This window comes from Microtus pennsylvanicus, chromosome 4 (genome assembly GCF_037038515.1).
Source record: "Microtus pennsylvanicus isolate mMicPen1 chromosome 4, mMicPen1.hap1, whole genome shotgun sequence".
Lineage (NCBI taxonomy): Eukaryota > Metazoa > Chordata > Mammalia > Rodentia > Cricetidae > Microtus > Microtus pennsylvanicus.
The window spans coordinates 20,080,882-20,094,685 of NC_134582.1; the positions used below are offsets into that span (position 1 = coordinate 20,080,882).

The following is a 13,804-nucleotide window of genomic DNA, read 5'->3' on the forward strand; positions in this document are numbered from 1 at the left end:
ATGACATTACTCGCTGCAAGAACTCGCTAAGCGGCCCTCAGAGGTGACAGCTGGTGATTCCTCCTGCCTTAATCAGTGAGCACGAAAGTCTATGGTCAAGGTGTGTTCTGAGCTCTGCCAGCCTCTCTTCTCATTTGGAGTTGAAATAGGAGGACAAGTTGCCCTTTGGGCAATGCGATTAATTAAGCTTTTATTGTGAATGGTAGCAGATTGGAGCCCTGAATCCAATCAACAAAAAGCCTAGCTGGGAAAGGTATTCATTGGAACGCTTTCTCGGCTGTTCACAGAAACAAGTTCAAACCAGAAATGCTGCTTGAAAATCATGAGTTTAGTCGTGGTTGAAAGATACAGGAATCGTTAAGTAAATTGCACAAAGAGAATCCGGTTGATGGTCCAGTAGAACTGATGCTTGCGGAGTGCAGTCTCTGAAGGGTTTTGTTTTGCTCCTTGGAAGCTGTCCTTGTCATTGCCCCTTCAGCTGGAGGTTCCTTCCTTCCCCTTGAGAATCTGGAGCAGAGAGTCCACCAACTTCAAAAAATATATTAGAAATAGTTATGTACACACATGGGTGATGGGGAAGTCCAGTGGTACCCATTCCCGGAAGACCATCAGCATCACTGGGTAGAAAGGCAATTCTTGGGTCAACTCCCAAATTTTCTAACTTGGAAATTCTGGTGAGGAATCCTGTGCTCACAAGTTTTCTAGGGGATTCTAAATACAGTGTTAGAGAAGCATGCTATGCCTGCCGAACTTTTCTGATCTAATTCCTTGGGTGTGTTTTGGACCATTGTTGAAAGTTAAAGGTTTATTTAGAGCTAGGGAAATAGGCAGGGGGACTGTGGAATGCTACTCCCCCCACCACACACACACACGCACACACACACACACACTGCACACTAGCTAAAGCTCGTTCGTTTTGGAATCTACAAACTGAAGCAGGACAGGATAGCAGTGTGGGCAGCTCGGGAAGAGGAGTTCATCTGGGTCTCCACCCAAATTCTAAATTTACTGCCATTTGCTTGCTGTGGCTTCTGCTCAATTTCACAGAGAATAAAGGAAAAATAGTTACAGGGTTTTTAAAAACTGTATTCCCCTTCAGCAAGTTTTACCCAAAGAGATGAGCAGCTGGATCTTATTATTTTTTAACCCAGACAAGAGTTTATTAATCTTCCCAAGACTCTCTGGCAATTTAGTCCTGCTTCCAGACTGGCCACCGGTTTCTAATAAGGGAAGTGCTGCTATTCTTAGGCAAATGGTACCTACTCTGCAGTTCCAGGCTGTGTGCTGCAGATGCTAATGAGCCCTGGGCTGGGGATGGATTCCCATACAAGCCAATTAGCTTCCTCTTCCTCCCGCAGAACCAAGACTGCAACCACCAGACTGCCAGCCTTTAGATTCCACCATCTCTCCAGCCTAAGAACTGCCAAGGGCCATAAAAGGAGCCAGCTGAGGATGAGGAGGAAGCCCCACCCTCAAAAGGCTGACTTGAAAGTTTTAGCTCAGCTCAAGAAAGAGAAAGGAGTAGAAAGGAAAATGGGAGAGAAAAACTGAGTGCTCAAAGGACCAGGATCTGGCAGACAGAGATGCTGGGGTGGGGAAGAGCTCATTCCTCCTGCACAGAAGGTGGTGGGGTCATTGGAGGATTATTATCGGTTATTATTGGTTTATGTTGCTCTCTCTGTGAAACTCCTGTGGGAATTGCTCTACTTTCCTTTCTGTTGCCAGAATAAAATATTCCGCCTGTGATGGCTAATCTTGGTTGTCAACTTGACACACCCCGGAGTGGAACCCTCTATTGAGGAACTGCCTTTATTGGAATGACCTCCGAGCAAATCTACACATCCATTTCCTTCCTGATCAGCATCTCTCAGTTCATCCCCAGTCTCTGTGTTCACGTCCACAAATAAAAGGAAAAGCCCAAGACTGCAAAGGGTGGTGGCCAAGGTCTACATTACAGAGAAATTCTTCACTGATTACCAGAACATTCCGCAATCATGGCCAAGATTACGAGTTAAGCCCCGGATCTGATATGATCCCTACCTCATGCTGTAGAATCCGTGGGGGTAGAAATTCCATTAATTTCAGGAAAGCATTAAAGGATCGGGGAAAGAAGAATGTGTAAAAGAAAGATGAACAAGCTGGGCAGAGGCAGCACACAGCTTCAATCCCAGCACTCAGGAGGCAGAGACAGGGGGGTCTCTGTGAGTTCAAGGTCAGCCTGATCTACAGAGTGAGTTCCAGGATAGGCTCCAAAGTGACAGAAAGAAAGAAAGCTGAACATTAGTTGGAACTTGCCTGGCCTTTCTTGCTAGCAAAGCTCTGGGGCCTGTCTGCTCTGACCCAGGAGTGTCCTGTCAGCGCACATTCCCACACACCGCTCTGAATTAAGTAAGTATCTTTGCCACCAAAACATAGGAAATTCTCAGCTTCTAACTACAGCTCTGGGCGAGTTGGCAACAGGACTCGGTGTTTTATGGCTGCCGTGAGAGAGGAGAGCATGTGTGGAGAGTTTTTAATTTTAAGCAGAGACCTTCAGCGTCTGAAAGCTCCTGCAGCTAATTCTACTGGTTCTCGGCTAGGTTATTAAGCTTCTCTCTGACCCTGGGAGATAGATGGATTTCTAATAGACCAGGTCTCTCAGCACTCTTTCTTTTTGAATAAGATAATTATGAAATGGTTTCAGTTTTTCACGACAACATATTTTCATTGAGGCAAAATGTCCAAAGCAAGAGAAGCAATAAACTGGTTTGCTTCTGGTGAAGACTAAACTCATTGCTAAATTTGTTTTCCACAGTTCTGGGAAATGTATCCAAGAGAATAGGGCTGGTGTGTGTGCTAGCTAATTATTCAACTAGAGGTAGAATTAAATGGGATGGGGTTTTGGACTTGGGGAAAGAAAAACAGCACATCAGAAGATAGATCAGAAAGCAAGGCCTGGCTAAGTAAAAAAATGACCCATAGTGGTGGGAGCAGTAGTCACTTCCCATGACTGCCCCTCCGTCCTCCCTATAATATCGCCACACGGAGACCTCAGCAAAGCTACGCTTTCCTAATTCCTTAAAGCCTTGAATATTCTGCTGAATATGGGACATTGGGGGCCCTCGAGAAAGGAATTGAATTTTTAAGGAGTTTGATGATTGGCAGAGCCAAGTTCAGGGGACAAGGCAATCCCAGCTGCATGCTGCTGTTTGCTCAGAAAAGGGAAGCACCATTGGAACTGGAGAGATGGCTCAGTAGTTAAGAACACAAGGGTTTGAATCCCAGCACCCATGTGGATGCTTTCAACCATCTGTAACCCCACTTCCGGGGGATCCAACACCCTCTTCTGACCCGCAAGGCCAGGCACACACGTGGTGTACAAGGCATATCGACAGGCAGAACACCCAGACACCTAAAATATAAACATATCTTTAATTTCTAAAGAAAATTAAGCACTGGAGAAGAATGACACATTGTGTGTCCGGAGGGTTTTATGAATGACCTATGAGGGCATATGCATTTTGATGCTTGTAGAAATTTATCTTTGAGGGTTGTAAGGCTTTTGTGAGTTTTGCATTCTTCAAATAAATGAGAACCACACAGTTATTAAATATCCACTCCAGGAAAACAGTAGACTAAGAAAAAGTGTGTGGCCAGGAAGGGGCTGAGAGTCAGTTACAAGTTCCCAGCATCCTCTGAGCAAATGGGCCTTTGACAAACAAGGAAGCTGACAGCCTACCACCTGCAAGGCCATTTCTAGAGAGCGACTCGGAACTTTGTGCAACCTTGGGACTGATCTCTCTATGGGTTGATTTCATCTAGATTGTTTTTCTTTTGAATGAAAGCTACTAAAGGCTCTCTCTCTGTGTGTGTCTCTGTCTCTGTCTCTCTCTCGGTGTTTCATGCAACAAAAGAGATTTTACTTTGCATTTAACATCAAAACTCTTCCAATAAATGGGAGGGGAGTGAAACAGAAAGGATCTCCCCCCAAAAGGTTAGCCCTGGGCCTCTGGGAAAGGCCATCAAAGAGCTTACCACCGTGACAGGGGGAAGCAGAGAGATCTCTGAGCTCTGTGAGTGAGTGACAAGCAATTATCCGTTTCCAGGAACAGAGCAAAGCAAGGCCACCTTCTCCATCTTGCATACCATGTGTTAAGACTAGTGGGTGCCATTTCCTGGGAGAGGACTTGCAGGGCAATACTGTCCCAAGCAGGTGGAAGTCCGGCTATTGCTCTTGTATCATCACTAAAAAGTGGTCTGATTCTGTCCCTGTGCCCTCAAAATTCAGGGGCTGGGGCTCTACTTAGGAGGATACTCTTAGCATGTACGAAACACTGGATTCATTACTAATGTCAAAAAATATAAATAAATAGAATTCCTGAGAGTGTGATGTCAAATAAGGTAATTACTTACCCTAGTAGCTGGATTACAGTGTACGGGTTTGGTCACAATGAGTGAAGACCCCAAGAGGGCATCCACTGGAACTGAGTTATAGGCCATTGCTAGCTGCCAGACGTGGTACTGAGAACTGAACTTGTGTCATTTGCAAGAGCAGTATGCACTCTTAATCACGGAGCCATCTCTCTACCCTCACATTATTATTTTTAAGGAAGAAAATATTAACTTTATAGTTTTACAGTCTTCCTCCGTCCATCATGGGAGGGCAGGGCAGAGCTGCAGTAGGCCAGGAAGTAGAGAAAGGATGCCCCATCTCTCATGAATTACGTTCACCTTCTCCTGTATGTGTGCTAGAAGTTGGTGATGGATCCTTCATTTCAGCTGCCTTGCTTCCCGTAAAATCCAGCCTCACTTATATGCTATCTTTGTACCTAAGCACCACCACGTTAGTGTTATTATATACCAATGAACCCGTTGGCTTCGATATACTCCCTGAGTTTTGAATATTAGAATAGAACTCGAATAAGTAGAAAAAAATACAGCTGTGTATATAAACAAGAACTCGCTCCTCTGAAAAGAAATATCTGCCAATAGGACCTTTCTTTCTCTAGTGCATATAAAAAATGAACATTTCTATAAACCCTCAAGAATTTATTCAAGTACTATCTGTTGACTCACTATCAAAATATCCTGGCAAGAAGTAGGGGTGGCGGCATACGCCTGTAATCCTAAACACTTGGGAGGCTGAGGCAGAATAGTCTCTAGTTACAGGCCAGCCTGGGCTACAAATAAACAAAAATTCTCATGAAAACCATAATCACCGCTTAAAACAAGCATAATTACTAATAAAAAAAAAACCTCCTAAACTGGACTTTGGACCTTAGTGTTGTCTTCCAAGAGAAAAACTATTCTATCAAAAGAAAAGATAGCGTGAAAATTGAGTGATAGTTTGCTTAGCACACATAGGTGCTGGCTTAGTGTAACCACGTAAAGACTTCCCACCATGGTAATTACACTGTCAACTTGACTGGATCTAGAATCACCCAGGAGGCACACTTCTGGGTGTATCTGTAAGGCTATTTTCCAAAAAAAATACTTCACAGGTGGGAAGACCCATGCTGAGTGTGTGTGGCATCACCCCAAGGGCTGGGGTCCTGGATGGACTGAAAGGGGACCAGAAAATGAGCAGAGTGCCAGCATCTATCTCTCTGTGACACACATGACAGCCACCTCGCGGTCCTGCCGCCACACCTTCCTCACTCTGATGGACTGTACCCTCGGACCGTGAGCCACAGCAAACCCAGCTTTTCTCAGACTGTTTTGGGTCAGGGATTTTTGTAAAGCAATGGAAAAGGTAACCAGTGTGCATAACAGGCAGTTTCTGTTCCCCTGATCGGATCCCCCCGTGAACTCTCTCCCTAGATACCTCCCACCCCAATTCTGAAGTATGTTTGTTTCACCTTTGCGTTTTGAACATCGTTCGAGTAGCTGCCGTCCTCGGAAACCCAAGTAGGCTGGTGCTGTGGTGACAGATGGCTTCTGTTTCCCAAGGCTTCTAGGAGACCCAGCAAATTCCTTGCAGCTTCTTCCCAGCGGATGTATTCCCTCAGCTGCTCCTTCAGGCCGTCTCCCTCAGACACATACAGGGACGGGGACTCATCTGTGCTCTTTTTCCCCATTAAGTGTCCTATAAAAACAGAACAAACCCAGGATGCCACAGATTTAACCAAAGGGAATGAAGGAAGGAGAGACCGAAATGGACGCAGGTTGAGTGTGTTCTGCTTCCTGGTAAAGACAGAATAAAGGACATTATTTTGCTATTAAGAGTTGGTCTATACACAGCACACAGACTTTATATTCTGTTCAAAACATGGCGTGAAATGAACAAAATTCAGACCTGTGTGTGACTCAGGAGCCCTGGATTTGGCTCCAGCACCTCTACTGACTAGTAGGGGGACCTCAGACAAGGGCTGTAGCACCCAGCCTCCGGTGTTATCAGCCATGAAAGGAACAGGGCAGGCCAAATCACATCTAAAAAGCTCCCAGATGTGGAGTCCCATCAATTCTGTGTGTCCAGCTGAAAGGCAGAATCCTGACGTCTCTCACCACCAATTTCAAGTTTCTGCTGAAAATGAAAGTCTTGATGTGTTTCTTTGTATGTTTTTTTTTAATGTTGCCTTTCTCTTATTTGTAATACAATTGTACCAAAGGAATCTTTCATTTAAACTTTCTCTGAATTTTAGCTGAAATTGAATCCAGAAAACTCACTTGGAAGTGATGGTGGGTTAAGAGTGTAATGAAAAGCAAGTCAGAAAGCAAGTTCTGACTGATGTTCAGCAGCCACATCAGTTTGGAGGTTTCTTTGGGGCCCCCGAGACTCTCTCAGTAGTTCTAGCACATGTGCCAGCCTTATAAATTAATTAATTAGTTAATCCTAAGAAGGAGGCCAAAGTACTAAAAACAGGGATATTCACACATTTAAGAAGTGGGCGATCAATCCCAGGTCTGCACATATTTTTTACATTTATTTAGTGTGTGTGTGTCTTTGTGTATGTGTGTGTGTGAGAGAGAGAGAGACAGAGACAGAGACAGAGACAGAGAGACAGAGAGAGACAGAGAGAGAGAGAACACCGTGTATGTGAAAGTCAGAGGAACTTGTGGAAGCTGTTCCTCTTCTTCTACAATGTGGGTTCCAGGTCTTGAACTCTGTTAGTCTAACTTGGTGGCAAGTGCAAACCCCAAATACACAAATTTTTGTTTTGTTTGTTCGTCCATTTGTTTATTTGTTTTTGAGGCAGAGTCTCACCATGTAGTTCCAGCTGGCCTCAAACTCACTCGGATCTGCCTCCCTCTGCCTACTGGGGTCTGAGATGAAGAGGTGCAACCCCCACACCTAGTCAGGTCTGAGCTCTTAACAGTTTCATCCTTTAGATGAACGCACTTGACAATTCTCCGCTCCCATTTTCTCTGACACCGCGCTTTATTCTATTATTAAGCTTTTGGTGCTTTTGATTTAAAGTGTCCAGAAAAATAAAAGTCTCGTGGTTGCAGCACTAACTGGCCTTAGGCGCTGTCCAGGGAAACATTGCAGGAATAAAGCTTGAATGACTGTCCATAACTTAAAATGGAAAGAGACCCTGTGCAGCGCCTCTGTCCACCTTCGTTATGCCTGTCATATGAGCTGCAATTGGCGGTTTGCGGAATGCTTGCACGTGGGTACTCTCATTTGATTGGCACCATAGTGGGATGGTGAAATGAGACTTGCTGAATCCTTTGAGACATAGGCAAAGGATCTAGGATCATAACAAGGCTAAAAAGTTCATCTCAAACACAGGAAACTGTTTCTGAAGTGTCTTTTACCTTCCCAGCAGAGCATTATCTTGGGATCTGCAAAGAAAATTGTGGCTTATGAAAAGCTAGTGTCCCATGGAGCAAGGATCATTTATCAGTATATCATGATAGCGTGTGGATAGCAAAAAATTAGTTCTGTAAGTGTTAGGCAGTCTTCAAATGAGATTTTGAGAGAGCGAGGATCGTATCTCAGTCTATCATGCTATCGTGTGAATTGAAAAAAAAATTAATTCTGTGACTATTAGGCAGGCTTCCAGCCTTCAAATGAGATTTTTGAGTGAGTACTTGCCACTCAGGCGACTCCACACTGCTTGAAGAGCTTGTTAGGGACACTGTCCCAATTGAAGGATGAGACTCTTACATCGTTCCAGTCATCTGCTGGGTCAGCCCGGTGCCCAGCTGCCCACTAAATAGCCATCCATTTGGCCTGCGTGGTGATCACATTGCACAGCTTCCTAGGAAGCTGCTGTGTCATCTGCTCTAGTTACATGGAGGAAATTGAATCATGGTGGCTAGAAGACAGCGCTGGAACTCTGATGCCCACAGTAATCACCTCAGTCACTCTCCGATCGCCCGTCATCTAGTTAGGATGCTAAAAACGAGGAAAGAGTCATTGCCAATAAAGCAGTGGGGTGACGGGGATCATTTGATGGAGACCTTCCCTTTGCTGTGCTGGAATACATTTGTGGACTTTTCTCTAACAGGAAAATAGAGCCGCCGCCCATCTTATTATTGACCTAATGTAGATCCTGACGACGCTAGACTGAATGTCAGTGCTTGCCTGCTGGGGATGCGCGGCTCAGCTGCCCTCTTCTCGAAGCATGCACACACTGGTTAGTACAGGAAGTGCGCCATCTATAACATCCCAGGGAAGCACACATTCCCTGGGTCCTATTTCATCGCTCGCTCCTGTCAACCACATCATCATCTCCATGGCAACATGGACAAGATACCCACTTCCACTTCATCTCCTATCATCATCTGTCACACATCCATATCAAAATAATGGAGACCTCAATATAGAGAAAAGACGGGTACTTAAAATAATAATAACAAAGCTTTGCTCTGAATGAAAGAAAAAAAAACAGGTGTTGTACCTTTAAATTGTGTAATATACCACTAAAGGGCAGGTTTGAAATGTAAATTAATTTCTTCAGCGTTGAAACTAGAAAACTACCCTAATTTGAGAAAATATCATTCAGATGTAAAGGATTATGTACTTCCAAGAAATGGTACTTATGGGGCAGAGGAGACGGCTCAGGGCTAAAGTACGGCGCAAACGAGAGCGCCAGAGTACAGCTCCTCAGAACCCGTGTAAATGATGAGCAGGCCTGGCGGCCTGCCAGTAATTCCAGTCTCAGAAGATGAGAGCAAGCTGGGTAGCTAGACCAGCCACCTCTGACAGCTCTGGATCTGATTGAGGGACCCTGCCCCCTGCCCCAATGAATAAGGTAGGAGAAGTCTACTTTATGCATCCCCACACACATATGCAGCATGAACACACCCAAATTTATAACACACACACACACACACACATACACGTATGGAAATAGAAGATGGAAAAATAGTCTTTATAAGCACATAGTGTAAATTTCAGTCTTTGGTGTGCCCTGTGGTAAGTATGAACTCGTCCGCATCCAAACGGTGATATCACCCAATTCAGCTCCCCGAGTTCTGCTCCACATCAAAGTTAGAGCCAACACTAAGAGCATGTTGAGGGCACACAGAGCATAGTCCCTAGTCTTTGTGTTGACTGTATTTTCACCACACACACAATATGCCCGTGAGCACGAAGGCCCACAGGAGAAGTGTGGGCCGTTTCCAAGCTTGACTCATTGTCCCTTGCTTCCCTCAGCCGGAAAGAGCAACTCCCTGAGAGAGCTGTGATGACGGTTTCCTTGTGGACAACTGCAGAGGTTTAGTTCTAGGGTGTCACTAAGCCAGGAATGATGGCAAATGCTTGTGATCCCAGCACTACAAAAGCTGAGGCAGGAGGATCACAAATTCAAGGCTAGGCTGGGCTGCACTGTTAGGCCCTGTCTCCAAAAAGGTAAGTAGGGGTGGCGTAGCTTAGTGACAGAGCACTCACTGGCCTGAGTTCACGCCTGGCATCACCAAAATTCAAACAAATGGAGCCAAAACAGCCCTGAGCAACTTGTCTTCTGGCATGGGAGAGAATGGACCTTGTTTTAGGACATTTCCAAACTAAAGCTAAATCTCACATTGCTGATGCCCTTCTTTCAACAGCGCCTATCCAAAATGTCTTGTGTTTCTTTCTCAAACCCAAACGTGAGGCTTGACTGGGCTCCATAGCAAATTGGAGGGTAGGCTGGGCACCTTTGGCAAACTTGCCTAAATTTTATAGAACCCCAGTGGAGGCTGAGATTGGAGCTCCAGAGCTGGCTTATGTGAGGATGCCCTGCATTCAATGCCCTGCAGCTAAAATTATTAAACAGAGAAGAATTCATCTGAAAATAAATTTTTTAATGTTTGTGGGACCACTGTGGACAGTGACAAAGGGACATACCCTATATACTCCAGGACGGGGGTGCCCCTAATGACAGTGGGTCAGTTTCAGGTTGGCTGGTACCGTAGATAAGACACTGGATTCCTACCCTCCTCTCTTGTGCTCTTAGTCCCCAAGGGTTAGATGACAGCTCATCGTCTCTTCTTGTGTGGTGATAGAAAAAAATAATGGAGTTTGGAGTATCTGTCTGTTCTCCCTCCCTGCCCACTGAATGGTGGCTGCATCAGACAATGGCCTTTTAATCTAAGCCCTGAGGATCCCTTTCTAAGAATGACCAGCTCTAACTTGGGGTTCTTAGGGACCTCTTCAACGTTCTTCATTCAAGAAATGCAGGTCTCTCTGCTTGTTCCTTTTCAACCTGTACTCCATCCTCTATCCAGACTCCTGGAATTCCAGAGGCCCTCAGAGGTCACACATCCTTTCATCCCTGGGACTTTTACCAGGACTTCCCAAAACTATAGGATGGCAACCCAGTGCTCTCTGGCCAAACACAGCATGGAAGTCCAGAGGCAGAGGCAGAGTTTCCAATCTCATCCCCACCCCAAATCCAGCCTCGTTTTGGCACCTAGAATCTGAGTTTAAGAAATTTCCCATACACTGTTCCCTGCTACTAAGTACCTAACTAGGGATGGACACACACACACACACACACACACACACACACACACACTCCTTCAAGCTCTTTAGGGAAGGAACCTGTTTCCCAGGAAATGCAAGGTGGTCACAATTAACTGGAGTGGCTAAAGATCAGGAGACCTTGGACTCAGCATTTCATGGAAGCTGCATTTGCTTGAGGAGGCATAATGCCCCCAGGACCCCAACAAGACTTGTTGGCAGAAGTCAGAAAAAAAGAAAGGGAAGAGGGTGATGTTGCGGGTCTAAGAGATGGCCACACGCCTGGGATTTGGGCAGCAGGAGCCAGATAAGCTTGTAGAGTAGTCATGATCTCTGAAATCAGCCAAGGCAAGGAGTGAGGAGGAGGGAGGAGGGACTGGGGGGAGGGGAGGGGACGGCGTAAGGACCAGGGAAAGAGCCTCCCTTCAGAGAGAGTTGAAGGAGTGAGAAAACTCAGGAGAGTCTTTGAACCCCAAGGTGGGAAACGCTGCACCCAGGTCCCCATACCTTGTGGTTCAGCTTGGTGTAGGACCACAGCCTGATTTCCAGCCCACGGGAGCCAGTCCACCAAGCTGGACTGGGATCCGGGATTCACTAGGGGACCTAGCTTCCCCCAAAATTGTTTGAGAATAGGGGTGAGGCTAGATAAACAATAGGAGGCATTGAGCAGGTATGGAGGGAAAGTGAGCTGCGGGCAACGTTGAGAGGTTTGGGGAGAGGGTTTGAGCAGGCACAACTGCCCCAGATGCCCCGCGAAAAAGGAATGCTCACAGGTGGGAAACTAGAGAGAAGGGACCTGGGGACCAGTCTGCCACTGGCAAGGGACCTGTCAGGTTTCTCAAACCAGAGACGATGGGATGGAGTTTAGGGGAGATCTGGGTGTTTCAGTAGAAGGAAAGGAGCCAAGCCAAACTCCCAAGCTAAATGCCCAGTTGGGGAGAGAGGTTCCCTCCAGCTGATGTTCCCTCCCTCTGAGGATAGGAGCTTGGGGATCTCACTCTCGGGACACTTACCCACAGCCCAGTGGCTGCCGCGCGGGTACATCTTGGCCAGGACAGTCCCTCCGCCTGTGCCTGCGGACACTGGAGCAGCTGGCCCCTGGGGCGCCTGGCAGAGGACCAGCGCCAACAGCAAAAGTGGGAGCTCAAAGCCTCGCATGGTTCCGGCGGGAAGTCCTCAGGGCTCTCGGTGAAGCTGAGAGCGCGCTGTCCTAGCGGAGCAGCGACAGGAGGACAGGAGCGCTTGCCACCGCCGCTTCGAGCGCCACTGCTGCAGACTCGACGAGGCCCCGGACTTTATATAAAGGAAGCCTGCGCGGGAGGGGCCGGGGGTTCTTCCACCCGGGACCGGAGCGCACTGACGTCTCCCTATAGCGAGCCGGGCTCCCGGATGCCTGCCCGGTGAACCATTCATCTATGACGAGCAATGAAAGGCTGAGTGTACCTTGACCCATCTCCCTTTCTCTACTAGTCCCATCCGATTAATTTCTGCCATCCTAGACGTCTTCTCCAACACGATATGGTGAATTGCTTTGCTCCTGTCCATCCCCAGCAACAGCAGCAGCACCAGCCTCACCTGCTCTGCCAGACACAGAATAAAGCAAGAAGATGCGCTCTGTGTACAGAGCTAAGCTAGTTCGATTAAACACTGGCCCCCTGGCAGACATACTGCTTCCAAGAAACAGGGGGGGGGGGGGGGGACGACGCTCTCCTGCGAATTTCCCTTGCCAGCTCTTAACTCAGTGTCCCTTAGCTACTTTTACATATGCAAAGCTTCTGTAGAACAGTTTCCCTCTGCCCCTTCTGTTCTCACTTCGGCAGACTGGTCACCCACCCCGCGCAATTCCATCGATGCTGAGGGGATGTGCACCATAGCAATGTGACAATAAATAGAAGCTTGTAGGAAGTCATTGCCCACGGTTTGGCCTGTGCTTATGCTTGTAAGAGGTGAGGCCTGTTACCAAGGGCTGGTGAACCGCCTCCCTGCTTGGGGCCTGACTATTCCCTGCAAGCAGGTTGCTGAAGTCTCCCGGTCTGAGTTTCTGGCAGCATACTATGCTCAGTGCCTTTCTTAAGCGACCACACACAACACATTGCATGGCAGTTTTCTTGGACTGGAAATGTATTTTTGTGCATGTGTCTGGTTCTGAGGAGAAAAATGTTGATTTTAAGATTGTTTTTAGTAGCCAAGGAAATACAGTAATACGATTCCGAGGGAGAGATCCAGGAAACCAAAAGGAAGAGGAGGGGTGGGATGGCAGATACACACACACACACACACACACACACACACACAGAGAGAGAGAGAGAGAGAGAGAGAGAGAGAGAGAGAGAGAGAGAGAGAGAGACCTATAGTGGGTCTGGACTCCATCTCTCTTGGATTCCCAGCCTGAGCACCCCATCCCCAGGGTGGCTGTGAGCAGGCATTGTACCTTGAACAGGCGTAGACTGGCTTCTTCCAAGCAGCACCCCTGGGACTTGTTGGAGACCTGGTCTTGCTTCCCCACGCACCTGTAGATCACAGGCTGTTCTGTGTGTTTGATGAGTGAACAACTTGTCCAAGAATCATCAGGTCTAGAGTCTTCTACACCTGCAGAGGAGCCGTGAGCCCTTTCCTCTCCAGGTGAAATGCTGGAGGAAGCCCCTTTGTCTGAGAACCTTGTTTGTGTTTTGAATGCTTGTAGGGGTGGCACTATGTTCAAGATTGTGTAGCCATTAAGAAGAGTGAGGCCTGGAGGACTTTTGAAGGTTAGGCCTGATGCTGATTCCAGCCTCCTTCTTTGGCCTCGCACCTCAGGTCTTACCCCCCCACACCCTGTTCTCACCACTGTGAACTCCACCATGTATGGCATCCCATGGAAAGCCTCTGAAAACACGAGCCCAGTAAGCTGTATCTATTGTGTATGTTGGTCACAGCCACCCAACATTAGCCAAT

General features: G+C 47.0%; 1 protein-coding gene across 1 annotated transcript; it reads right to left on the minus strand.

The window, feature by feature from the left end:
• Positions 1-307: 307 nt before the first annotated feature.
• Positions 308-12,349, minus strand: Grp (gastrin releasing peptide). The gene is made up of 3 exons (XM_075970822.1): positions 11,884-12,349; positions 5,838-6,064; positions 308-528 (listed from the first exon to the last, which is right to left on the minus strand). Exons 1-3 carry the CDS (start codon positions 12,026-12,028, stop codon positions 475-477), a joined length of 426 nt encoding a protein of 141 aa, XP_075826937.1. The 5' UTR covers positions 12,029-12,349; the 3' UTR covers positions 308-474.
• Between the last annotated feature and the right edge of the window lie 1,455 nt (positions 12,350-13,804).

What these genes read in the sequence shown, in the direction of transcription:
- Grp (XM_075970822.1), bottom strand. Translation starts at nt 12,028, where the DNA reads ATGCGAGGCTTTGAGCTCCCACTTTTGCTGTTGGCGCTGGTCCTCTGC. An exon ending in CGGCAGCCACTGGGCTGTGG is followed by an intron (nt 6,065 to 11,883) that starts GTAAGTGTCCCG and finishes CTGTTTTTATAG; the next exon opens with GACACTTAATGGGGAAAAAG. An exon ending in ACGATGTTCAAAACGCAAAG is followed by an intron (nt 529 to 5,837) that starts GTGAAACAAACA and finishes TATTTTTTGAAG; the next exon opens with TTGGTGGACTCTCTGCTCCA.